The sequence below is a fragment of the Schistocerca serialis genome, chromosome 2 (assembly GCF_023864345.2).
Source record: "Schistocerca serialis cubense isolate TAMUIC-IGC-003099 chromosome 2, iqSchSeri2.2, whole genome shotgun sequence".
In the NCBI taxonomy this organism is placed as follows: Eukaryota; Metazoa; Arthropoda; class Insecta; order Orthoptera; family Acrididae; genus Schistocerca; species Schistocerca serialis.
In genome coordinates, this window is record NC_064639.1 from 688,707,116 (window position 1) to 688,733,556 (window position 26,441).

At 42.1% G+C, this 26,441-nt stretch overlaps 1 protein-coding gene across 1 annotated transcript in view; it reads left to right on the forward strand.

Moving 5' to 3' along the window:
- Window positions 1-26,441, forward strand: part of LOC126456328 (adenosine deaminase-like) — a 127,072-nt gene that overhangs the window by 67,786 nt on the left and 32,845 nt on the right. Inside the window, exons 4-6 of the mRNA XM_050092078.1 lie at window positions 10,882-11,018; window positions 23,407-23,610; window positions 23,867-23,979. Of these exons, the coding sequence (XP_049948035.1) occupies window positions 10,882-11,018; window positions 23,407-23,610; window positions 23,867-23,979 (454 nt within the window). The remainder of the gene's footprint in view (window positions 1-10,881; window positions 11,019-23,406; window positions 23,611-23,866; window positions 23,980-26,441) is intronic.

Below are 26,441 nucleotides of genomic sequence, written 5' to 3' on the forward strand. Positions count from 1 at the left end.
CTGAAGGCCATTGTTGGAAAATGGGGTGGAAGTTGGCCCTCTATTGCAAATATGATGAATAGGACATGGGTAGTAGCTGCCATAGTATTTGTAGCCATCCATGCTACATGTGGAAAGTTAGAGAGGACATTGACCACTAGCAATCACATTGCTACCCAGAATGGTGCAGCGATATGCACTATTTGCCATGGGTGGTCATGGTGGACCAAGGGTTGAAACGGTGTGCTCTAGTTAACTGGTTGTGAGCACAGGCATGGCAGTTCCAGGTGATGCATTCAATGGTTGCAACACCCCAGACTAATACACATAACATTGCAGTATTGCCTTCATTCTGCATATTCCCCAATATGCTGTGTGGAGGAGCGTCAGGACATTGGACCGGAGCACAGGAGCAACTACCACCCACTGTTCAGCATCATCCATAGCCAACAAAATGAACCCCTCACAGATGTTAGGCCAGTGTTGTAAGGATAAATAGGTGTGCTACTCTGGGTCAGTGACCTTAGGCAAGTACTCTAGCCAACCCTGTGGTAAAGCAGTCAACATCGTGCAGAGAAGCAGATTGTGGGCGATTTCTGCTGCTACTTTGGATGCCATAATTGGAAATTCATCAACAGCATTTTGCTGATTTGTGTCTAAGGCAAAATGTAGAGCCTCATGCCTATCAAATTTGGCATATGGGCCACACAGCAGGCAGGGAAGTGTGTCAGCATTGGAGTGATTTGTGACAGATCAATAATACACTCCTGGAAATTGAAATAAGAACACCGTGAATTCATTGTCCCAGGAAGGGGAAACTTTATTGACACATTCCTGGGGTCAGATACATCACATGATCACACTGACAGAACCACAGGCACATAGACACAGGCAACAGAGCATGCACAATGTCGGCACTAGTACAGTGTATATCCACCTTTCGCAGCAATGCAGGCTGCTATTCTCCCATGGAGACGATCGTAGAGATGCTGGATGTAGTCCTGTGGAACGGCTTGCCATGCCATTTCCACCTGGCGCCTCAGTTGGACCAGCGTTCGTGCTGGACGTGCAGACCACATGAGACGACGCTTCATCCAGTCCCAAACATGCTCAATGGGGGACAGATCCGGAGATCTTGCTGGCCAGGGTAGTTGACTTACACCTTCTAGAGCACGTTGGGTGGCACGGGATACATGCGGACGTGCATTGTCCTGTTGGAACAGCAAGTTCCCTTGCCGGTCTAGGAATGGTAGAACGATGGGTTCGATGACGGTTTGGATGTACCGTGCACTATTCAGTGTCCCCTCGACGATCACCAGTGGTGTACGGCCAGTGTAGGAGATCGCTCCCCACACCATGATGCCGGGTGTTGGCCCTGTGTGCCTCGGTCGTATGCAGTCCTGATTTTGGCGCTCACCTGCACGGCGCCAAACACGCATACGACCATCATTGGCACCAAGGCAGAAGCGACTCTCATCGCTGAAGACAACACGTCTCCATTCGTCCCTCCATTCACGCCTGTCGCGACACCACTGGAGGCGGGCTTCACGATGTTGGGGCATGAGCGGAAGACGGCCTAACGGTGTGCGGGACCGTAGCCCAGCTTCATGGAGACGGTTGCGAATGGTCCTCGCCGATACCCCAGGAGCAACAGTGTCCCTAATTTGCTGGGAAGTGGCGGTGCGGTCCCCTACGGTACTGCGTAGGATCCTACGGTCTTGGCGTGCATCCGTGCGTCGCTGCGGTCCGGTCCCAGGTCGACGGGCACGTGCACCTTCCACCGACCACTGGCGACAACATCGATGTACTGTGGAGACCTCACGCCCCACGTGTTGAGCAATTCGGCGGTACGTCCACCCGGCCTCCCGCATGCCCACTATATGCCCTCGCTCAAAGTCCGTCAACTGCACATACGGTTCACGTCCACGCTGTCGCGGCATGCTACCAGTGTTAAAGACTGCGATGGAGCTCTGTATGCCACGGCAAACTGGCTGACACTGACGGCGGCGGTGCACAAATGCTGCGCAGCTAGCGCCATTCGACGGCCAACACCGCGGTTCCTGGTGTGTCCGCTGTGCCGTGCGTGTGATCATTGCTTGTACAGCCCTCTCGCAGTGTCCGGAGCAAGTATGGTGGGTCTGACACACCGGTGTTAATGTGTTCTTTTTTCCATTTCCAGGAGTGTAGATCTCATAGCAGTAGTGGCATAGTTACAATGCCAACTGTTGCAGCAAGAGCACTGTTTTATCAGGAATTCTTGAAGAGGGCCAAACAGAAGAACATCAGGTAAAACTTAGCACCACAGGCAAACATGGGTCTATGGTGCGTAACTAATGCTCCCTTCCCAGTTTGTGAATAATTCCTCTGTGGTGCAGTTAATGTTTCAGATGCACATGGAATGGGCTGCTTTGTGCCATAGTGTATTTGGAGGACAGTACGGTGCAAATGTCAAAATCTGACGCATCAGTGGCAAGTGTTAAACGCATCCTAGGATGGAATGTAGCTAAAGCAGGGGCCAACATAAGGCACTTTTTAAGCTGCATGAAAGCCTTCTAACTCACCTCTAACCACACAAATTAACACCATTTTTATCCAACAGATTGAGCAGATGGGAAATGTGGGCCACATTGGGAACAACTTGGCATAATAATTTATTTTGCCGAGGAACAACTGCAATTCTTTGAGGTCCTTAGGAGCTGGTAAGTCAGCAATTATATCCATATTATCCTGTGTGAGTGTGAGCCCATACCTACTTAATGTATATCCTAAGCACTTGACACATTGCTCAAAGAAACTACATTTGTCGAAGTGACAATGCAGACCATGGGCGTGGTGCCACTCAAATAACTTCCGTAGATGGCACAGGTGCTGCTCCCTGTGACCCCATAACTAACATGTCATCTAAATAATTAACACAGTCAGGGATACATTGGATGAGTTGCCCAAGATATCTCTGAAATATTGTGGAAGCACTTGCAACTATGAATGGCAACCATTTTAATAGTACATGCCGAATGGTATACTAACCACTAAAAACTGTTTCATCTGATCATCTATAGGAAATTGAAAGTAGGTATCAGCGAGATCTACATTTGAAAAATAATGGTTCCCAGCCAATTTGACCAATAATTCCTATGGTCCAGGAAGTGGATACAAATTGACATTTGCTTGATCATTAATGGTGGACCCAAACTCACCACAAATGTGAAACGTTCCTTTAGGTTTCTTAACGACAACCTTGGGCATAGCCCAGAGGTTATATGATGCTGGGTTGGTTGGTTGGTTTGGGGAAGGAGACCAGACAGCGTGGTCATCGGTCTCATCGGATTAGGGAAGGATTGGGAAGGAAGTCGGCCGTGCCCTTTCAGTGGAACCATCCCGGCATTTGCCTGGAGTGAATGATGCTGGGGATATAACACTCACACTACACAATGAATCTACCTCTGCTTCAACTGGCTCATGCATGGTAAGAGGCACTAGATGAGCTCTACAGAACTTAGGCACTGCCAATTGCCTTAAGGGTATGTAGACCTGGAACCCTACTGCACAACCTTCACGTAGGGTCAAACAGCTGCTTAAATTATACATATGAATATCAAATTCCATTATGGGATCATAGCTGAAATTAGAAGAGACTCATCCTGAATTTGAAAACCAAGAAGTGCACAACTTGACTACAAGCAAGGTTAGTTGCTGAATTTCATGTTTATACTTATCTTCAGTATGTGTCCTCATTTATCAGAGACACAACCATGTCTGTGTAGACCTGGAAATTGGTCATCATCCTGTTAACATCCACTTGCAAAATAAGACACTGCAACCTGCCTGCTGCTACCAGGGAACCACCAAGATAGTGTGTAGCATGCTGACAGCTAATGTGGTTGATACACGCCAGCTGAGGTGGACAATGGCAAGGTGCCCCATTTCATGGCATGCAAAGCAGATGAAATCACAGAAAAGGCAGTGATACTGTTGATACTGTGAAGTCTGGACATGATCTGTTGTCATGAACATTTTCGGGTTCCTTTCACAATGACAGGAAAGAAATGTTGCATGAACCCACACCCAGTTTTGGTCACACTAGCAGCAAACAAAGTGCTTCTGTCTCTGCATGTCTGTCAATGATGAGGATGGGAGATTGCTAACTACTGCACTAACTACAGAAACCTATGTTTCTGGGCTACTGAACAAATGGGTGCTCAGTAAATCAGATGATGACATTGATTGTAAGCCATAATTGATCATAGAGTGCAACAGTGACTAATACTACTAGCTATGTCAACAGCAGAGGAATTGGGAAACATAGCTTGCACCACTGTAGTTACTTCAGCTTTGGAAATTTTTAACACCTCACCTGAGGTGGGATCATATGCCTCTAAAGCCTTTGCACTGATTTCTTGATAAGGAGCAAGACAGATAATAACATCATGGACCAAGGAGTCCACACATGATGCATCACACTGTTTACAGGAAAAATCACACTTGCATGTCAAACAATGTAAGCCAGAAGGCCATGCTGTGTAACATTGCTTACATTGCTTAACAGTTGATTAACCATGAGCTTAGCTGCAATGACAGAAGTTTTGTGATTGTAATAGTCATTCAGAAAACTACAAACAGCAGAGAAAGTCAGACTACTAGGATCTGAGGATAGGCATAATTTTTCACCACTTTGTACAGTTTCCAACTAGAAGACAGTAAGGGTGCACACTGACATTCAGAAGATAACAATGTAAATAGACTTCTCAACACTGTCTACCTTGCTGACAGCTGTTGCTGGTGCAGTACCCACTGTTTTGCTCACAGTTGCTGCAGTTGTTGCTCCTGCTGTTGTTGTAACTGCTGTTGTTGTTGCAACTGCTGTTGCCACAATTTTAGAAACTTAGAACAAATGCCTCACCAGAATAATGGCACAGTGAGAAAGTACTTGTCACCGCTCTTCTATCCTATTCTGCATGAGTAGAACACAGTTTATGGTAACATGTGGCAGTGGTAATGTAGAGGTTGGTGGAGTGATACAGTTGATTCTGGAGGTAAATGACAGATGATATCACAGAGTGAATGAATAAGTAAAACAAGTCCAGACCATAGCAGAGGTGGTTTTGTGATGTCTGCACCTAAGAGGTTTTTTTTCTGTAGTGTTTAAGGGATAGGGACTGGCAGCATCTTAAAATCTAAAGGTCAAGGAGGGGTGATAGCCAAAGAATGGAATTTTTAGGGTAAAGTCATTGGGGGGATCCCAAGGCTTAAGCAGAACTTAAGGAACAGTATGTGGGACTGTGTTTTAGCTAGGGATAGGGGTACTTTTTTGAACTACTGCAGATAGATGCAGCATGGTCCATTTGGGATGGGATATCACTAGTGGGTGGAGAGGAAGCATATGAAATAGCCACAGGAAATGGACAAATGGTAGTTCAGGGAAGAAAGCAGAACAGACCTAAAATTATGATGGGAGCAATATGTGAAGAGGGGTAGATTCATTTAGAGATAAAATGTAGTAACTTGTTGCTTGGATAGTGTTTAACTGAGGATGGGATGACTTGGAGATGAAATGTAGTAATTTTTTGCTTGGTGCAACACTGGACCAATTAACTCACCCAGCACATTCTATTCTATTCCTCTCATAGGATTATCCCATCAGAGGCTGGGTCTCCTGTGGCAGCAGCCATGCTGTAAATCAGCTCTGCTGCAAAATCTGCACAGCATTTGATCTGGGCATGATAGTCACCAAGCTGTCCAACAGAATGAATGAAACTGCAATCTGTGGCCAAGAGCAGCATATACCACTCTTAAGCAGATACAACAATTCAGAGAGCAATTCAAATCACAAACATAAATAATCCAAGATTAAAAATCTACTATTCAGTAGTTTGTGACTAAAGGCTTCAGTGGCTAGTGAGAGACTGGCTATCAGTAGTCAGATTGTGGTATTTAGCAGTAAAGCCATCTGACATGCTTGCCGCAATGCATGTGCCTCGCACAGGCATGAGCTGTGGCTGTCGCCTAGAACCTGAACATCTCTGATGTGTTCTCCCTATCAATACTCAGGATAAGTGGGAAATAAGAACCATCATCAACTACTAAAACCACCCAGTGGCATAACATGCTGCTGAACACAACATGCTTGAGTTCAATGGCTGCTTCACAAGCCATGCCATATGGGTCCTTCCCACTAGCACCATCTTTTCTGAACTATGCAGATTAGACTTATCTTTGCAGCACACCCTTCACTCCTGTAAACCTGCTGCCTGCAGTCTCTGTTAACCCACTGCACCCACACCCTCTGCCCAACAGTCTAGCCTTCCTTTGTCATGTCACCCCTTCCTAACCGATGCCTCTATGTCACTGTCATTGTGTGCCACACAAACTCACAACCTCTGATGCCTGTGTGTTGTATTTCTGTCCCGTGCGCCTGCTGTGTCTCCCTTATGCATTCCTATCCTACACACCTGTTGTCTCCCTCTGAGCTAACAGCTACCTCTCTCCAGCTCCTCCTGTGAAACAACTCCTTCCCCTGTACACACCCTCCATTCCTTAAAAGGTTCATCTGAAAGCTAGCCAAGTTTTTCATTCTTTTTGATGCATCCATTGATGACTCCATGCTTTTACTACTGAGTGTGTTGTCTCCTTTACTCCTGAACTGTTTACATTCCATAAGAACTTTCCTTAAATTGTTTATATCACCTTGCGGCCCCTTTCCACTACTGTTTTGTCCCACTGAGTGACATGGTGCAGTGGTTAGCACACTGGACTCTTATTTGGGATGACAATGGTTCAAATCCACATCTGCCCATCTAGATTCAGGTTTTCCATAATTTCTCTAAACTGCTTCATGCAAATGCCAGGATGGTTCCTTTTAAAGGGCATGGCTGACTTCCTTTCCCATCCTTCCCTGATCTGACGGGATTTATGACCTTACTGTTTGGCCCCCAAACCAACCAACCAACCAACCAACTGTATTGTCAATATTCTTAAGTTTTTCATCTGCAGTTGAAATTTTGGGATATGCTTTGCATGGGTCAGCTTCAAGAGAAGTAAAGCACATTTGTTTCCAGTGACTTATTTGTCAATTGTTGAAATGGAAAGAGTAGGTTGCTTAAACCATCACCAACTCAGTTATAATACCTCCAAATGAAAGAATTTTATGGTGACATGATCTAAACTAAATACATACCTAGCATGATTATTGTATGAAGCTTTATAAATAAAACTATTCTCCAGAATGAGTTGAGATGTTACTTACATTATTGTGCAATATGTACCAACACAATAAAAACAAACTTCCACTGATAGCAATTATTTGTCCATTACAAGCCTGGTAATTCTCTTCTTGGCACAGTATCATTTATTCTGATTTCCCAGACACACTCCAGTCTATTGAAGAAAATTGTGCAGCAGACAAAACATTTTAGGACATACAAGGTGCCCTCTCTTTCTGTCAAAAGTGTAGCAAGATATCTTTATTCACTTGAATACCAGGATACGTGCAAAACCTGGGGGGGAAAACCTGATAAAGGAACTGAAGATGTAGATGGTAGCATATATATTTCATTCTATTTTCATTCCAATACTGTCGAGGGATATGAGTGGCTGGATATGAATAATGATAAACTATAGTGTGTCCAACCTGTCAATCTGCTGTGGGAAATATCCTTTCAGCCACACTGATGGAAAAATATCATTCCAAAGTATTTAAGACCAAGGAACGGTCCGATGATTCATTAGCATTTCTACCAGAGCAAAGACCCAACCATTTAAGATGTTACTGTACCCTACCTTTATTGTAATGTTTAAACTTCTTCTCATTCTTTGGATGAAAGTTGTAGGAGGAAGGAGATGATCTTAATGTTTTCAATAGGCCCAAAACATCTGGTTATAATGTTTTATATAAATGGTTAGCTTGGTATGTGTGTGTGTGTGTGTGTGTGTGTGTGTGTGTGTGTAATACAAACCAAGGTGTTATAAATGCATGAATGCTTCATTTACAGGACATTCAATTAGATACCAAATCTGTTAATGTTGTGCAGCCATTGAACAGTTCCCTCATCATAAGCACGAGCATTCAGGGATGTGAAAAGAGTCAAGTAGAGTAACTCTTGCTGCACTGTATTAACTGGAAGTTTCACTTCTTAGTTACATACTTGATCAGAAGTATAGAAACGAAAACTGAGGATTTATTAGGTGATCAGTTTAGACCTTGGGTATGATAAAGACACTAAAGAGTTAGTTCTGACATTGTACTTCATAATGGAAGCAAGACTTCAGAAAAATCATGACACTTTCTTATGATTTGTTGACCTAGAAAACATGTTCAATAAAGTAAAATTGTGCTAGTTATTTGAGGTCGTCAGAAAAATAGGTATAAACTATAGGGAAAGATTATAAATTCACAATATACACAAGAAACAAGAGGGCACTTGAAGAACGGAAGACAGAGAAAGAAGTTCTCAGATTAGAAAGGACGTAAGGCAAAGAAGCAATCTTTTTTCTCTATTGGCCAGCCTGTATATTGAATAAGTAATGAAGGAAATAAAAGAAAGATTCAGATGTGTGATTATAATTCAAGTGAAATGATTTACTGATATTGTTGCCATTCTCTTTGACAGTGAGAAGGAATTAAAGGAACTGTTGAATGAAATTGAGCACAGAATGAACGTGGATTGACAACAAATGAAAGAATGATGAAAGTTTTGAGGAACAATAGATGAGTGATTAGCGAAAACAGTAACATTAAAATTGAGGATCATGTAGTAACTGATGTGAAGGAATTCTCTTACAGTGTAAGCAATATTAATCTTATGGACAAAGTAATAACATAATAAGCAGACTAACATGGGCAAAAGAAAGAGAGAGAAATAAAATATATGAAGTATGGTGTTGCAGAAGAATGCTGAGAATGAAGTGGATTGATAAGATGGGGAATGAGAAAGTTCTTCATAGAATTGAGACGAAAGGAAATAGAGGGAAACATTGACTATAAGAAGGGACAAGTTGATACAATACGTGTTTGGGCATCGACAAATAATTTCAGTGATATGAGAGAGAACCATGGACTGCATAACTTGCACAGGAATAAGGAGACTGTAATATATATAATTAACAACTGAGGAAATTAGGTGTAAGTCTGAGATGAAGAGATTAGCACAGGAGATAAAATCAAGATGGGCTGCATCAAACCAGTCAGAAGACAGGTGACAAAAATTACTGTAATTAACTGAGTGAAAAATTAAAGTGAAATTTTGGTAAACAAATTAGAAAGTAAACTCAAATAAAATTTTACCATATCAAATCTGGTTCCTCTTAACTGAAGCAAATTTTGAACTATCAGAATCAGAGGCTGAGTGACAGGTGAAAATATAAGAAAACAGTAACATGCAGGATAAATGTTACACAGAGTCTAAATGTACCAAGCTAAATAATACCATTATATTAACAGTATGCCTTAGAATATATTAATTATTACATAAAGTATCACAATATCAACTCTTAAGGGATTGAATAGGCTCTATAGCTACAGAATGTGAACATATCAAACACTGCTAGTGGATGATGATGACGTTAATGATAATGATAATGATAATGACAACAGTGGTAGTAGTAATAATAGTAATATTGAGAAACATGTAATGGAATATATAAATTCTAAATGATTAATGGAAAATCTCATATAAAGATGTGAAACAAATACTAACATAGAGATAGAGGGGCTGGCCAGTACTTACCTCAGCCCAGTACAGCCGATAGATACACAAAACAGAACAGAAAATTTACATTCCTAGCTTTCAGAACTTTGTTCCTTCATCAGGGAGGAGAGAGGGGAAAAAAGGGAAGAAGGGAAAGTGGATTCAGTTACTCACAACCCAGGTTATGAAGCAACAGGGAAACGTAAACAGGGAGGGTGGCAAGGATGGAGGCATGGTTGTCAGAGGGAAGCCAAAGAATATCTTTGGCTTCTTTCCCTGTTGCTTCATAACCTGGGTTGTGAGTAACTGAATCCACTTTCCCTTCTTCCCTTTTTCAGCTCTCTCCTCCCTGATGAAGGAACAAAGTTCCGAAAGCTAGGAATGTAAAGTTTCTGTTCTGTTTTGTGTATCTATCGGCTGTACTGAGCTGAGGTAAGTACTGGCCAGCCCCCCAATCTCTTTGTTAGTATTTGTTTCACATCTATATCAATCCTAAAATAGAGCAGATATTGCCAACTCTAAAGATAAAGATATGAACAGTTAGGCAAAAACACCAAATAGAATAGATCTGTCATGTTTTAAAACATAAGATAGTGAAAGGACAAGTACGTAGAATTTTAAACCTAATGATCTACTGTTAGTGTGCTCTATTAGCTGCGGCCAGCCAGGGTGGCCGAGTGGTTCTAGGCGCTTCAGTCTGGATCCGAGCGACTGCTACGGTCGCAGGTTCGAATCCTGCCTCGGGCATGGATGTGTGTGATGTCCTTAGGTTAGTTAGGTTTAAGTAGTTCTAAGTTCTAGGGGACTGATGACCTCCGATGTTAAGTCCCATAGTGCTCAGAGCCATTTGAACCATTTTCTATTAACTGCATTGAACCTCCTCTTTAGAGTGAGTTGCTTCTCTGCTTTCATTCAAAACAACTATACCAAAGTATAGATTCCATAATTCAAAATACCCTGTCATGGTAGAAACATTGCAGTGTGTGCATTATGATTTCAGAAGAAGTTCTGTTGACAAGAACTGTAGTAAGTATGGTAATTTTGTATCATAGATTCTGAAGGAGGTTGTTAAAACAGGGGAACCAATGGATATTGAATAACTTGTGTTAGATATGATTTTAAACATCATTTTGTAAATTGGGGCCTTACCCTATAATATATTCTACAACATTTTTATGTTATATTAAATAACTTCTCATGCCATGAATAATGTTCACAGTGGTGACCTTGATGCAATTGAGAGAATTGCTTATGAGTTCTGTGAAGATGAAGCCAAGAACGGAGTAGCTTATGTTGAAGCTCGATACTGTCCACATTTTTGGCTGGGCACAACAGACTTCCATGGGAAATTAAAAGGTGACTGCTTAACTGTCAGCACATAATATCCTGCTTATACCTCAATAATTATGGTATTTCATTCTATTAGTTTATACATATGTTGATACCAAAACTGTTATATGACCCTAAGTGCTAATGCTATTGCTGACTTTTACATGAAAAATGCTTTTTGAATTGCTTCTTGGTCATCACTTGAATCCTACCAAGTGCATCTCTCTAGCTGTATTATTTTGAACAAATTATCATTTACTCAACCACTTCCCCCATTTCCAGTACCTGGCACTTTCTCATTACATACTTTGAGAGAAATGCAGTTATCCATTTTAAATAAGAAGTTTCAAGAGCTAAAAAGAAATCACTGAATTTAATCAAAGAATGGTAAGGTTCTAAAATATTCTACTATTTTCCAACATTCAATAAAAGTGATGCAATTTGCATACATATCTTTGTGAATTATTTTATTTAGATCATTCCTTCTTTTCATTCCTACAGTTTTGTAAGTTGTGTTCCAAATGTTTTCCTTTAACTGTCAGTTTGCAGCTATCTTTGCATGTTTCTTGCAGTCTGACACTGATTTTCACTTTCAGTGGGTGCATTTCTCTTCTACTGCTTGCCACTTTATTTCATTACTTACATCTCATAAAGTTGTTTGATTGACATGTTTGAGATAAGGTAGTCAAACAGGTGCTCCAATAGTTTTTGAAACACATATGTAATGTTCAGAATCTCTTAATGGAAATATTTATCTTTATAAGCAACATCATTTTTTTTTCTTTTTTATGTTCTTATCCTCTTACTTATGGTTCCCATGTTCCCATGTATGTCTTAGGTTTCGTTTCAGACTTGTTATTCAAGTTTCAGTACAAGGTTTTTTTTTTTTTTTTTTTTTTTTTTTTTTTTTTTTTTTTTTTTTTTTTTACCATTAGTGTAATATTACTTTCTACACATTTCCTGTAATTAAAACATGTACTATTTCTCTTTTTGTGTCAATTTCCTACATACACACTGATGGAGGCATTTTGAAAGTTGCTGAAAACTATGAATTCTACAGTATTTTTAAAAATTTTTTCCTGGCTTCTCTGCTCCAACTGTTGTTGTTTCTGAAGATGTTAGGTGGACACTACTATTTTGGCATAAATATTGGTAATATTAGATTCATTTAAGTGTAGTAGTATGCATCCCTTTGTTGTGTGATGAAGGATAGAAATCACCAACACAAGGTACACTGTAGAACAATTTATTCACTCCTTGCAAAAACACACAATGAACAAACACGAGAAAAGCCAAGCAATGCGAAGCAGACAAAGATCATAAAGATCAGAGTCTCCAAGTCAAAACTCAGATGTGCTGTTTTTGTGGGCGATAGTTGCCACAGAGCATTCCCCCCCCATTTCCCCCTTTCCCACACCCTCAACAGTTGTGTGGAGCAGAAGATGCTACCCATGACAAAATCTTGAAGCCATGTAGGTGGACAAGGATGATGTCACATGCAGGAACAGGAAGGTTTCTCGAGTAGGAAAATTTGTCAACTGGAGTGAGGTCCCTGAGCTGCAGGCAGAGAGGGACAAGAATAGAGAGGATCCGTTGCTCTAGAGTTTGGCAGCTATAGGTACTGCTCAACATCTGGAGGGAGCCTGAGGGAATCCATAGCTGTATGTGAGTTGTCAAGGGGTCATATTGAGTTAGCAGAGAGATGATGAAAATGAAAACAGTGCCATTTTGAATCTGGATGGAGAGTTCATCAGTGTTAATGTTTGTGATTTTAACAGCAAACACTGTATCAAGCGGGGGTGAAGGAGTAGAGAGGGAGGTGTCACAGGGAGGGGTGAAATCATAGCACAGTTCACAAGCTGTGTCTCATAGGGGAGGGTCGATGTCGTTGGAGGGAGAGATGTTGTTGGCCATGGTAGGCGAATTTTAAAAACAGGCAGATGTTGGTCATAAGCTGACAACCAGGTTCACATTACCCTATTCACTGAGACTGTTGGTGTCTGCCATTTAGTAGTGTGTCTAATGTGTTCTGTCCACCGTTGAGGACCTCGTGAGGGCCCAAGTATGGAGCCCGGAGAGATTGCCGGATGGAGTCATCATGAAGCATAACATACGCACAGAGGGAAGAGTTCTTTGTAAATGAAGACTCATGGTAATGAATGTGGTTTCAGTAGAGGAGTGCAGATGTGCAAAATATATTCGCAAACTTGATCAACTAGAGCAGGGAACTTGTCATTGTTTGGGAGGTAAGAGTGTTCGATGAACTCAGCAGGAAGGATAAGCAGCTCACCATACAGGATACTGACAATCAATACTTGTAGGTCCTCTCTGTATGTGGCGCATATTTCCAGGAGGATTCAGGGTAGTGCCTCCAACCACGAACTGCCATGACAAATGAGTGCTGCCTTGAGGGTGGGACGCCAATGCCCCAAGAGGCCACTGCTCTGTGGGTGGTGGGCAGTGGTATGAAACATGTCAACATTGCACAGCACACATAGTTTGGTGAACAGAGAGGATTCAAATTGGTGGCTCTGATCAGTGGTTATTGATGAGGAGCAACCAAAGCAAGAAATCCAGGAGTTTTTGAAGATGTTGGTAACCAAATCAACCATAATATCAGATAGAGGCATGTCTTCGACACACCTCATGACTCAGTTGTTGGTTGAGAGTGTATCTTAAAAGCCCTCAGAGAGAGGGGGTGGGCTGACAATGTCAATATCTAAATGATGTAGGCATCCTTTTGGGGTACTGAATTGCCCTAGAGGGGGCTGTACATGTCGTTCAACCTTACTTCACTGGCAAGGGATACAGACATGCATCCAATCACAAAAATTGTTCTTAATTCCCAGCCAGATGAATTGCTCAGCAACACTTTCATAGTGGCATTGATGCCAGGTTGAACGAGATTGTGCAGGGATGCTAATACCACTCGCTGGAGAGGGGGAGGTACAACTGGTCGGAGGGTAGCCATCTACGTGTTGCACATGATGAGAATGTATGAGCCCAGTAGTGGGTATGGCTCAAGAGTCAGTGCACATTTTGTGTCCTTCAGTATGTCTACAGGCTCTGTGTCATCAGCTTGCAGGTAGGCCAACTTGTCCTTGTCAATGGGAGACATGATTATGTTCACCCAGGACAGGTTGTCAGTGACAACTTTGTCAGAACCATGTCAATGGAACACTTCCTGCCTGATTAGGTGCTTGGACCACAGGCATCAGGAAGGAAGGTCCTTGTCAGGATTGTGGATGGCATTTACGAGCTGCTGTTAATAGGTAACGGCAGTAGCTTCACAGCCTCTGATATAATTGTGGAAGTGTCTTACCGCCTCATAGACTATGAGGAGTTCACAGTTGAATGTTGACCACTTAAAGTGGGCAGATGAAAGTTCTCTGGAGATAAATATGAGAGGCTCAGTGATATTGTCAATGTGATGTTGCAAAACAGTGCCTTCTGATGTACCACTCACGTCAACAGTGGTCAAGATGCAGGTGTCAGGTACTGGGTGTGCTAGTGTGATGGCATGGGTAACAATAGACTTGAGAGCCTCAAATGCTTGCATCATGTCATCTATTCAAGAAACTTCCTCATGCTGGAGGGGTTTCTTTCCAGTCAGAGCATAGGTAAGTGGTGTCTGATGGAAGCACAGTAAATTTATAATGCCCAGGTATCTTTGCAGTTCCCAATAGTCTGTGGGTAGTAGAAGTTTATAAATACACTCCTGGAAATGGAAAAAAGAACACATTGACACCGGTGTGTCAGACCCACCATACTTGCTCCAGACACTGCGAGAGGGCTGTACAAGCAATGATCACACGCACGGCACAGCGGACACACCAGGAACCGCGGTGTTGGCCGTCGAATGGCGCTAGCTGCGCAGCATTTGTGCACCGCCGCCGTCAGTGTCAGCCAGTTTGCCGTGGCATACGGAGCTCCATCGCAGTCTTTAACACTGGTAGCATGCCGCGACAGCGTGGACGTGAACCGTATGTGCAGTTGACGGACTTTGAGCGAGGGCGTATAGTGGGTATGCGGGAGGCTGGGTGGACGTACCGCCGAATTGCTCAACACGTGGGGCATGAGGTCTCCACAGTACATCGATGTTGTCGCCAGTGGTCGGCGGAAGGTGCACGTGCCCGTCGACCTGGGACCGGACCGCAGCGACGTACGGATGCACGCCAAAATCGTAGGATCCTACGCAGTGCCGTAGGGGACCGCACCGCCACTTCCCAGCAAATTAGGGACACTGTTGCTCCTGGGGTATCGGCGAGGACCATTCGCAACCGTCTCCATGAAGCTGGGCTACGGTCCCGCACACCGTTAGGCCGTCTTCCGCTCACGCCCCAACATCGTGCAGCCCGCCTCCAGTGGTGTCGCGACAGGTGTGAATGGAGGGACGAATGGAGACGTGTCGTCTTCAGCGATGAGAGTCGCTTCTGCCTTGGTGCCAATGATGGTCGTATGCATGTTTGGCGCCGTGCAGGTGAGCGCCAAAATCAGGACTGCATACGACCGAGGCACACAGGGCCAACACCCGGCATCATGGTGTGGGGAGCGATCTCCTACACTGGCCGTGCACCACTGGTGATCGTCGAGGGGACACTGAATAGTGCACGGTACATCCAAACCGTCATCGAACCCATCGTTCTACCATTCCTAGACCGGCAAGGGAACTTGCTGTTCCAACAGGACAATGCACGTCCGCATGTATCCCGTGCCACCCAACATGCTCTAGAAGGTGTAAGTCAACTACCCTGGCCAGCAAGATCTCCGGATCTGTCCCCCATTGAGCATGTTTGGGACTGGATGAAGCGTCGTCTCACGTGGTCTGCACGTCCAGCACGAACGCTGGTCCAACTGAGGCGCCAGGTGGAAATGGCATGGCAAGCCGTTCCACAGGACTACATCCAGCATCTCTACGATCGTCTCCATGGGAGAATAGCAGCCTGCATTGCTGCGAAAGGTGGATATACACTGTACTAGTGCCGACATTGTGCATGCTCTGTTGCCTGTGTCTATGTGCCTGTGGTTCTGTCAGTGTGATCATGTGATGTATCTGACCCCAGGAATGTGTCAATAAAGTTACCCCTTCCTGGGACAATGAATTCATGGTGTTCTTATTTCAATTCCCAGGAGTGTAGATTCAACCTGGTTGAATGTCAGTCAGATGCTCTCAGCTGACACAGTATAGCCTAGGAAAGTTGCACTATCATGAGTTAGTTGTGACTTCTTGTGGTTGATTTTGACACCATTGTAATGGAATGTGGCCTGGACTTGAGCCAGATGCTGTTTTGTGTTCCTCAATGGTGGAGGAAAAGATCAGGATGTCATCCAGATAGGCATACATGATGTGGGGGTTGAAACATAAAGTATCAATAAAATGCTGCCAAGTCTAGGCTTCATTTTTGAAGCCGTAAAGGGTAATTAGTACAGTCTTGGGGATGTTGTCCTCGGACATGCGAATTTGTTGGGAAGCTTTGCAGATACTGAGTACACTGAACACTTGTGCTCAACTGAGCAGTTGGATGAAGTCCTGGATATGTGGGATAGGATAACTGTCTATAATAGTGCGAGAGTTCAGAGCCCTGTAGTCCCCACACAGATGAAACAAACTATCTTTGTTCTGAGTAAGGTACATAGGGAAGGCTAACTGCTATCTGGTGAACATATAATGCTGGCATTAAGTAGCTCACTGACAGCTGTTTTAGCATGGCACAGTTTTCTGGGATTAAGGTGGTGAGCATTGTGTTCTATGGATGGTTCCTTCATTGTACTGATTTTATAGCAAGAACCATCAGCAACCACAGCTGTGAGTGCACTATTCACACCCACAAGAGAAGTGTCACTGTCAGATTCTGAAGGGTGGGTGCACCAGCAGGAAGCACTGGGGAGCAAAGTGTCACTGACCTTACAGTCCTGTGGAGGAGGTGGCACTAGAGAGAGCACTGTGTCATTGGAGCACAATGAGTGTGCCTCAGTGAGCTGGCAGAGTGTCTCATGAGACTGTGCCAGTTGCACAGATGCTGCATCAATCTGTTGGGGAAGTACAGCATTGTGAGCTCATGGAGCATCAGAACTGGTGCGTTAAGTATAAGCTTGACCAATGGTGGGGTGAATTGAGCTGTTAAAGTGCAGCACTCAGAGAGAGAGCTAAGGAGGGGTTTATCTGTGGTGAATAAAGGAGAAGAGCTGAATGAGCCTGGGAGATGGAGGCATACTGCAGCAATGAGGCAGACTGGATATTTGGTGATAAACCAAAATGTTTAATAAAATCTCTACCAAGCACAGGTTCATCAATGTCTGCAACATGGAAAGTCTGGGTAAAATTTAGATCAGGAGTGAGATGCAGCTGAAGATCTGCTGCGCTGAGGACATTGATACTTGAGTTGTTAACAGCACACAGAGTTAGCTTGGCTGGAAATGTGTGAGTGGGAGCTAACGCAATAGGTGTGATGCTAGCCTCGGCACCCATATCAATCAGAAATCTTAAACCCAATGTGTGGTCCATTACATAGAGACAATCACCGTTTCATAAGGCACAATGTGGGAGTGGTGAGAATCAGAATTTTGGAATGCACAGGGAGGTTGGAAGTTCTGTGTTGCATTTCCAAATGTAGTTTGGAACCAGCAGAAGGGGTACACAGATTGGGGCTATTCTGTGCTGCTTGTGTGTCCTCTGTTTGGTGTCAGCAGTGTGCTCAGATGAGACTTGGGTGGTAATTGGAAAGGGTTTTGGGCTCAGCAAAGGCAGTGCATGGAGATTGCCGCCAGGTGGCTATGTGTCTTCCAGAAGTACTGAATGTGTTCTCACACAGCTTCTTCCAGCTAGGTGAGTTGGAGGGGAAGTTGTGGGGGGTCATCAGTAGCTCCAACCTTTTCCTTTGCATGACCGCAGGGGTTAGTGAGAAGACGTCTATGTCAGAGGATGCTGTACGCCTGGTCCATGAAGTGGAGCTTAGTCTCCAATGAATCTGAAGCATGAGAAAGTAGTTGTAGCTGCAGCTTGTATGGAAGCTTAACCCTTATGCGGTCGCGTAGCTTTTCATAACAGTAATAGTCACGTGTTGCTAACACCCCAAATAAAAGTGGCTATAATGGCATTATTGGGCAGCATATCTCTGATATGAATACGTCTACTTCACAAAAGGCTATTTAGAATGTTATCTCCCAGTACATTATCGTTTTTTTTAATAATACTTTAGTATTAAATTGGGTTATTTGAAACATATGCAATAATTCCCTTTTTTTTACAATATTTTGTTTAATTATTTATTTCTGTTATTCTTCATACTGTATTACAGGTATAAGACATTATACATATAATTAAACATTTGTTCAGTCAACTCATACAAACATTTTATGAAATCAGTCACTGTCACTGGCTGCAAGGGGTGCATTATCGTAACACTCATCACACACATTTCTCATGTGCTTTACACACATAACTTTCAAACATCGAACACAGTGCGATTTAACTTTTATATCTTTACTCCAAGGACATACTGTGCAGTGCCTGGGCTTAAGTATTGTTTGTTCAGAAGGTGGTGCATTGTTGATGTCTTCAACTCTCGCCATTTCTGCGGCTTTCTTTCTAACTTGTTTAGGCAGGGAGTGAGTGACTGCTCTCTTGCACACCATGGGATTTACTAATGACCTTCCGATGTCAAGTAAAAACATTCTTCGGGAAATCCTCTCATTGTTGTTATTCACATATATGATGAAGGTGTTAATGCAAGCAATGTCAATCATTTGGAAAAAATAGGTCAAATGGCCAGTGTCTAGTTTCTCTTGAGGTTGAATAAGTAGTGCAAATTTCATCTATTGTGGCCACACCTGTTTTGGTCTTATTGTACATTGTTATAATTTCTGGTTTTTTTCCTCCACAGTATTAGTGTCAATGACACCATCTTGATACAGAGATGGAAGGAGAATAAAGTTTTTGCCCTTCTTTGGCACATATTAAACTATGGTGATATCCTTTCTGAATCCAAAAATGCTGCTTCTAAGTTCACGACCTTTCGTGCAAACAAAGTCTGGAGGGAGCTCCCTCTTATCCCTCTTATTCTTTCTAAGAGTTCCTACTACTGTAAGTTTCTTTTTCAGGAGCTCTTCAGCCAGTGGTATGGAACAAAACCAATTGTCTTGTGTCACACTGCGTCCTGTACCTTCAATAGGCCGTACGAGTCTATTTTCTATCTCCTTAGGCGAGTTTGACAGTACAAAGAGACCCTCTGGCTGTTTCTCAACGTTGATTTCCATCCCCGAAGTATACTATGTTCTTGCATCACATAAGGTGATAATTTTCAAACCATATTTTGCAGGCTTGCTTAGTATATACTGCCGAAAACTGCGTTTGCCTCTAAATGCAACCAGTTGTTCATCCACTGTCTTCTATTCAGACACAGTGTAATTACTGACACAGTTTGATATGAATAATTCAATTACTTCTCTGGACACAGCTAGGCAATCAAGTTCTCTACGCTGTGATCTGTCTCGAATATCATTGAATCTCATTGTTGCATGAAATATTGCAATTCAAAAACCATTTGTGTGCCATAAGTCTCCCAGGTTTTGGTGTCCTGCCCTGTAATGCCCAGCCAATATCAACAGACCCAGAAGAGATTTGATTTCTTCCTCATTTGTTGGTTTGGCATCATGGTCTCTTGTGAAATTTGTTGCAATATGTTGTATGTCAATATTTGTGCATGATGTAATTGTTCTAATTATTATGTCATTTATAAATATCAAAAAACAGTCCACAGCAGTTTTCACAGATTTTGTGATAGTTTTCACACCAGGGAGATGAACAATGAGGTCTACACTTCTAGTTCTTACGTTATGACTAGGACAACTTTTCATCCATTTTGTATCCTTATCCTTTCCAATAAAAAATTCATGCTTGCTTTCATTATACCTGCACTTACTTGTGGCTCCAGTTCCAGGTTGTCTTCATCCTCCATTTCTGTGTCACTGTGATGAGAGAGAACTTCACAACTGTCTGTTTCCTCCTCTTTCTCTTCTCCTCCTTCAAAAGTTTCGTCTAAGACCTCTTCCAGAAGCTTCCACACTCTTTCTTGTTCTATTTCGTAATGATCAATAGTTGTTTTAACTGCAGAGAATGACAAAATACAAGCAGCTGCTATGGAATACAACTGTGTGCTTTCTCACAGCACTGCAACATGAAGAGTTGTGTGGGGTGCCGGCAACACCCCAAGGCACATTGTTGCATGTTTTCTTGGAACTTGCACTTCCATTGTAGATTCTATTGTTACTCAAAGCTTTTGTATTATGTCCTAGAAAGGTACCAAACAACATGACATTATACACCTGTCCATTATGCAATAATCCATCCATAGGGATGACTGGTGTGTTCTGAACACCCCATGTGACCATTAAGCATTAATAATCCACAATGTTCATAACATTATGTCAGGCATGTATTCCACATCAACTAATGAAGGTAAGTGGTGCTCGAGTTGGGATGGAGTACATAATTCCAAGCTTTTATCGTTTATAATCTGATGAATAACTTTAATTGAAGGGTGTGAAAAATGCACAATTATGATGCAAGCCAAAGCAATGAACTAAAATTTGTACCAGCACTTGGATTTGAACCTGGGTCTCTTGCTTATCAGACAGATGTGCTAACTGCTGTGCCAAGTTAGCACTGTGGCTACCACAACTGCATGGATTACCTATGTATGCCTCCCTCCTTGATAGAAATCCCAATTCACAGCTCAGGCCATTGCTTTTCCCCTTCTAAACTTGCATCAGTATTTCAGAGGCTCTCCAATACTGGAATAGCACATTAGCGGTGAACAAAATGGGGTTAATCCTTCTTTGACCTACATCATTATTGTAGATAAAAGTAAGACTGAAATGTCACAGGAACTTCATCTGTATAGGATTAATAAATGTTTGATTCTCAAATTTTTGGCCACAAAGTCATCCCCAATGTCATGGAGGTTGAAGAGGTTGTCAGCCAAGGTGAACCAAGTCTGGGGGTTGTCTTTCAGCAGTGGAGGGCAGTTTAGGAAACCTGCCAGTGAAGAGGCACTGTGAGTGGCAAAACCTTGATTGAGTGATGGATGTTGTCCCAGGGCAACATTGGCTGAAGTCATCATGGGGTGGGGGGGGCGGGGGGGGGGGGGGGGGGTCAGGATGGCAACCACACTCAGTACATAACCCTGTAGGCATGAGAGCATGGTTGACTGATGTGGCAGCAACGATCTTGGTTGTTGAATGCAGCAGCAGTGTTTAGTGGGCTGTGAGATTTTGTGACATGGAAGGTGTAGAAGTGCAGTTGGCCATCGTGGGTGATACAGCCGTGGCTGCAAAAGATGATAGCAGAAGATGCGAAGTATACAGAACTGGAGAACATACAGTACCTTGATGGGCTTGACAAGTGTGGTAGTTAATAGTTTGCTGGCCACTTAGTGTCAATGTCAATGTATGAAGGACATTTGCCCCACATTGGGCAGTAATATCAGGTCCAAAAATTCATTGGTCTGTGGATCTTGTGAAGTGCTGAGATCGACGTGTCCTTGCATAAATACCACAGACAATGCACTTGGTTTGTGTCACTGTGAACTCCAATAGGTTAAAGAGCTCACTTGTGTTGCATGAGGAAGGAATCGTTCCTGTTCCATTATAACACGGTTTGTGGTGGGTGGGACACCTTAGATTCAAAATACAAAGGCAAAATGTGATAGAGAACACAGAATCTGGTGCATTGTATGATGAATGACTCACAGTACGTAATGTGCACACACCACACAGTAGACAATCACCAGAAACATGTGAGAAATGAAAACTGGTCTGAGGTCACCAATGTGGTAGGTTCTGTCCCTTTGTTGTATGATGCAGAAATAAAAATTTCCAACATGAGATAAGTTATGGAACAATTTATTCACTAGCTGCATGAACACACAATGAACAAATTTGAGAAAAACCAAAGCAATATGAAGTAAGCAAAGAATAAAGAGATTAGAGTCTCCATGTAAAGACCCAGAGGTGCTGTTTTGTGTTTGATAGTGACCACGTAAGGATCAGTACTATACAGCTTACATATATTTTGTTTGGGTTTTCCGTCACTGCACATTAACAGTCTTTTTTTTTCTCTTTCATTTTGACTAGATAGTAATTCTTTTTTGGACTTTTGTAGTCCTCTTATGTGATCCTGCTCCCTATTATGCACCAGGAAGTGTGAATCCTTTGAGTCACTGTATTTTTAATCACTAACTAAATCAAATTCCTGATTGCTTTTGTCAGCCTGCTTGTAGTTAAGGTCTCAATTAACTAATATTTTGAAATTTTTTAAAAAATAGCAGTATACCAAATTGTGTGGATGGGCTTCTGATGATTACAACACATTGAATAAAGCAGAAGCCTCTTTGAAACAATTGCTGAAATGAAGTTATAGTAGTTACTTAGTGCATACGGTTTGTCATGTGTACCTGTGTTATTCAGTATGAGATGATCTGTCCTTCCGATAATTGCACTGGAAGGTAGATGTTTTTCTTTTATAGTAGCATTTGCAACTGTCAGAGTGCAGCAGTACCCAGTTCTGAGTTGCACAGGAAATTATGAAATGAGTAAAATAGTGAATGCTCTATAATTAAAGACTTGTTCTCTGATTAGAGTAGTACTCATCAGTAACCACTTGTTCCTTTAACATGTGAAAATTTAGGTGTGACTATGGGTAGTACAAAGTCAAAACATGACATTATGGATCATTGCATCACTCCTTTTCCCTCATAAAGCCTTTCCGTTATCTCCATCCGCTGTTGTGATATGTCTGCCTTGCCCACAATTTCTCCATTATGTTCTGATGTTCAGTCTTCATTTCCAATTTTTAATTTCTTATAGCAATGTAGATGCGCTATAATTCTTCTCATCAGTGATTTACTACGTCACAAAATAACAAAAAGTGATATCACACACAAGTTCATTTTTAGTTTCCTCTTTTCCTCCAATCCAGAAACTTTTGCTGCTTATTTCCAGTGACCCCAATACTTTTCAATATACCTTGAGCACACTTATTTGACAATGGTATCTTCCACTACACAACATCCCTGGGCTTCTGTGGATACAGTTCAAAAACGTGTAATATTGATATTCTTTCCTTCTCATCCTGTCCAGTAAGTCTCCTCTAACAGGGGGTTCAGGGCAACTTTTCTGAGCTCTACCCCTTATCCAAAACTTCACCAGTACTTTTCCATCATCCCTCTTCCTTCCCCTTCAGTTCTTCTGCCAGAAGGAAGAGCCACTGGCTCTGAAACCTTGCAAACTGTATACCTTTTATAGGTGTGTTCTCCTGCCACGACCTGATGAGTAGATTTTTTTGTCTATCAGTTACATTATATTTTCAAAAATAATTAATTGTCATTATTTTTACTCATGATATATTATATTGCAGAACTGGGAGAGGTTGTGAGTGCTGTAAATCGTGGTTTTCAGCGTGGTGAGAATGACTTTGGTGTCAAAGCAAATACTATTCTCTCTGCACTCAATGGTACTGGCACAATAAAGGATATCGTGGAGCTATGCAAGAAGTTTAAAGGAGATGGTGTTGTTGGATTGGACATAGCAATGAATGCAAATGACAAATCAGAAACTTACGGTGAGCATTTTTTACTTTCATTACTGAAAAATTTAAGAAGAAAAAGAAGGTACAGAAACATAATGTCCAGATTTCTTGATAGACTCTAAAGTTACTGAGACCTATTGTTAAAATAAAATTCAGAATAAAATCCAGTATAAAATAATTTCAAAACTAAAAACATAGACTTTAAAAGAGAAAAGATATTGCTCAATGTAGATTGTGTTGGACATATATATTAGCATGAAATAAATGGTGAAAATACCTTTTCAATCAGTTGAAGTACCATTAAACCAAGAAGAGATTGGTGCATATGAAGAGGCCAGGAAATCTGGAATTCACAGAACACTGCATGCTGGTGAAGCTGGTGGGGCTGAAATGGTACAAAGGGTATGTTACAGACTATGCTTTAATATATTTTTCTTATCACAACATTTTTCTTGGACCAATTTGAATGTGCAAAATTAGAGAGCTGTTGCTTGTGGCATTAGAAGAATCAATTGTCATCTTCATCAAAAAGTCCTCAGAATGACAACTGCAGGGACAAAAAGATCATAATAAACCTAAATCATGACTCATGCATTAGGCATGCAAATTCTCTGTGTAGTATTCTTGAATTGTTCTTATAGATAAATAAGTTAATCAGGCTGAGTTTACTTACACCAAAGTTCAGTCCAGTCAGTGTAGTTGTGTATGGGGCAGTCAAATGAAACTGGGATAGAGTATATAATTAACACAGCAAAGACATACTCACTTTGTCAGAAAAGTTCCATGACATGTTTTTTGTTATTTCTGAGTTTGCAATATTATAAGGAAAAAATGTTGTTTATATATTACCTGTTATGTGCGTGTCCTTGAAATGAGCTTGGTCATGTTTCTGTGCAAACTCATGAGGTGACAGGGCTGTGCTTAGCAATACAGTGCTTGGGTTCTTTGTGCAATAGTTGTTGTGAAACAGTGGATGCTGATTGTGAGCAAAGAGTGAACATTAAGTTCTGTGTTAAGCTTGGAAAAACCACTAGTGAAATGTGGACAATTATCAAGCAAACTTAAGCAGGTGAGGCACTTTCAAGAAGTCATGTTTATGAGTGGCACAAAAGTTTTCATGAAGGCAAGGATTTAGTGCAAGATGATACCAGAGCTGGTCGCTCGTCTACAGCACAAACAGATGAAGATGAGGAGCGTGTAAGGCCATTATTACAAGAAGACCATCATGTAATCATGCATGCGATATCAGAAGAATTTAACCTGAATCATTATGTGTATCATAAGATTTTACGCAAAGATATAGGGAACTGGAAAATAATGCAAAACTCTGCCCTCACACACTAAGAGACCAATGAAGGAAAGATGAAGAATTTCTGCTGAACTACTGGATAGAGCCAGACATGATACCACATTTCTGTCAAAGATATTTTGCTGGGAATGAAAGTTGATACCACCAGAATGACCTTCACATGAAGCGTCAAAGTGCTGAATGGTGGAATCCTGGATCAACAACTTCGAAAAAAGTCAAACAACAACTTTCAAGAACAAAGACAATGTTGATCGCATTCTCTGACAGTAAAGTCTTAGCTCATCATGAGTACACTTTCCTCCAGGTAAAACAGTGAACAAAATTCTTGAAAGAAACCAAAGTCCTGAAACATATATGATAAGCAGTTCAATGTTGCTGCCCTGATTTGAGGCATTCTCAGGATTGGTTCTTACTGCATGACAATGCGAGACCCCATACTACCTTATCTGTTACAAAGTGTCTGGCCAGACATTCTGTTATTGCCATCCTATATCCACTATATTACCCAACATCTCACCTTGTGATTTTTCCTTGGTTACATGTGTGAAAAGCTACTGAAAGGAAAGTTTCATCAAGATATTGCAGACATGCAACAGGCTGTAAAAAATGAGCTTACAAGCATCACAGTTGAAAATTTCCCTGCTTTCTTCCAAGACCTCCAGAAACTGTGTACAGATAGTCAAGGGGACTACTTCAATAAGAGCTAGGATCATTACTTGGTAAGCGCCATTTTCTACTTAGGAAAAAAGCTGTTGTGGAACTTTTCTGACAAAGGTAGTATGTAACACAGGTAGGTATGCATACAGAAGTGTCCTCTATTGGGAATCACAAAGGAACAGTGTGAAAATTCACAGCTGTGATATTTATCTGTTAGACATGCTCAACATGAGGTCAGTGAATCATGTGTGCATCTGACTTCACTATGCAGAGTGCGAAAGACAAACAGTGAGGTGTAGTGCAGTTTTTGACTGTGAAAGGAGTGTCAGGCTGTGAAATTCATGCTCAAATGCCTGCCGAGTGTGTTGAACACAGTACATCATGTTTTCATGTATTTCTGTGGAATGAATGTTTTCCAGAAGGCTGCATCTCATTGAAAGACAGAGGTTGGCCAGGACAGGCACATTGCGGCATTACCTCTTCTGTCATTCCTGCAATAGATGCTGCTATCAGAAATGACTAATGGTGGACAGTGGGAGACATTTGGCTCATGTTGAGCGCCAGTCACAGTATTGCTCACCCCATCATGACAGAGCACCTGAAGTTCCAGAAAGTCTGTGCACAGTGGGTTTCCCTCAACCTGATGGAGCAGCAGAAGTTGAACAGAATCTCAACTTCACTGCAGCACCTGGAGTGGTATCATGATAAAGAATATCATTTTCCATCCTATGTCATGTGAGATGAGACATGATGTCATCATTTTGAGACAGAGAGCAAGTGTCAGATCCAATAATGGAAGCACATGGTTTCACCCCCCACTCAAAAAATCCAAAGCCATGCACACCAGCTCTGGGAAAGTCATGATGACTTATTTCTTTGACTGCAAGAGCCTGATGCT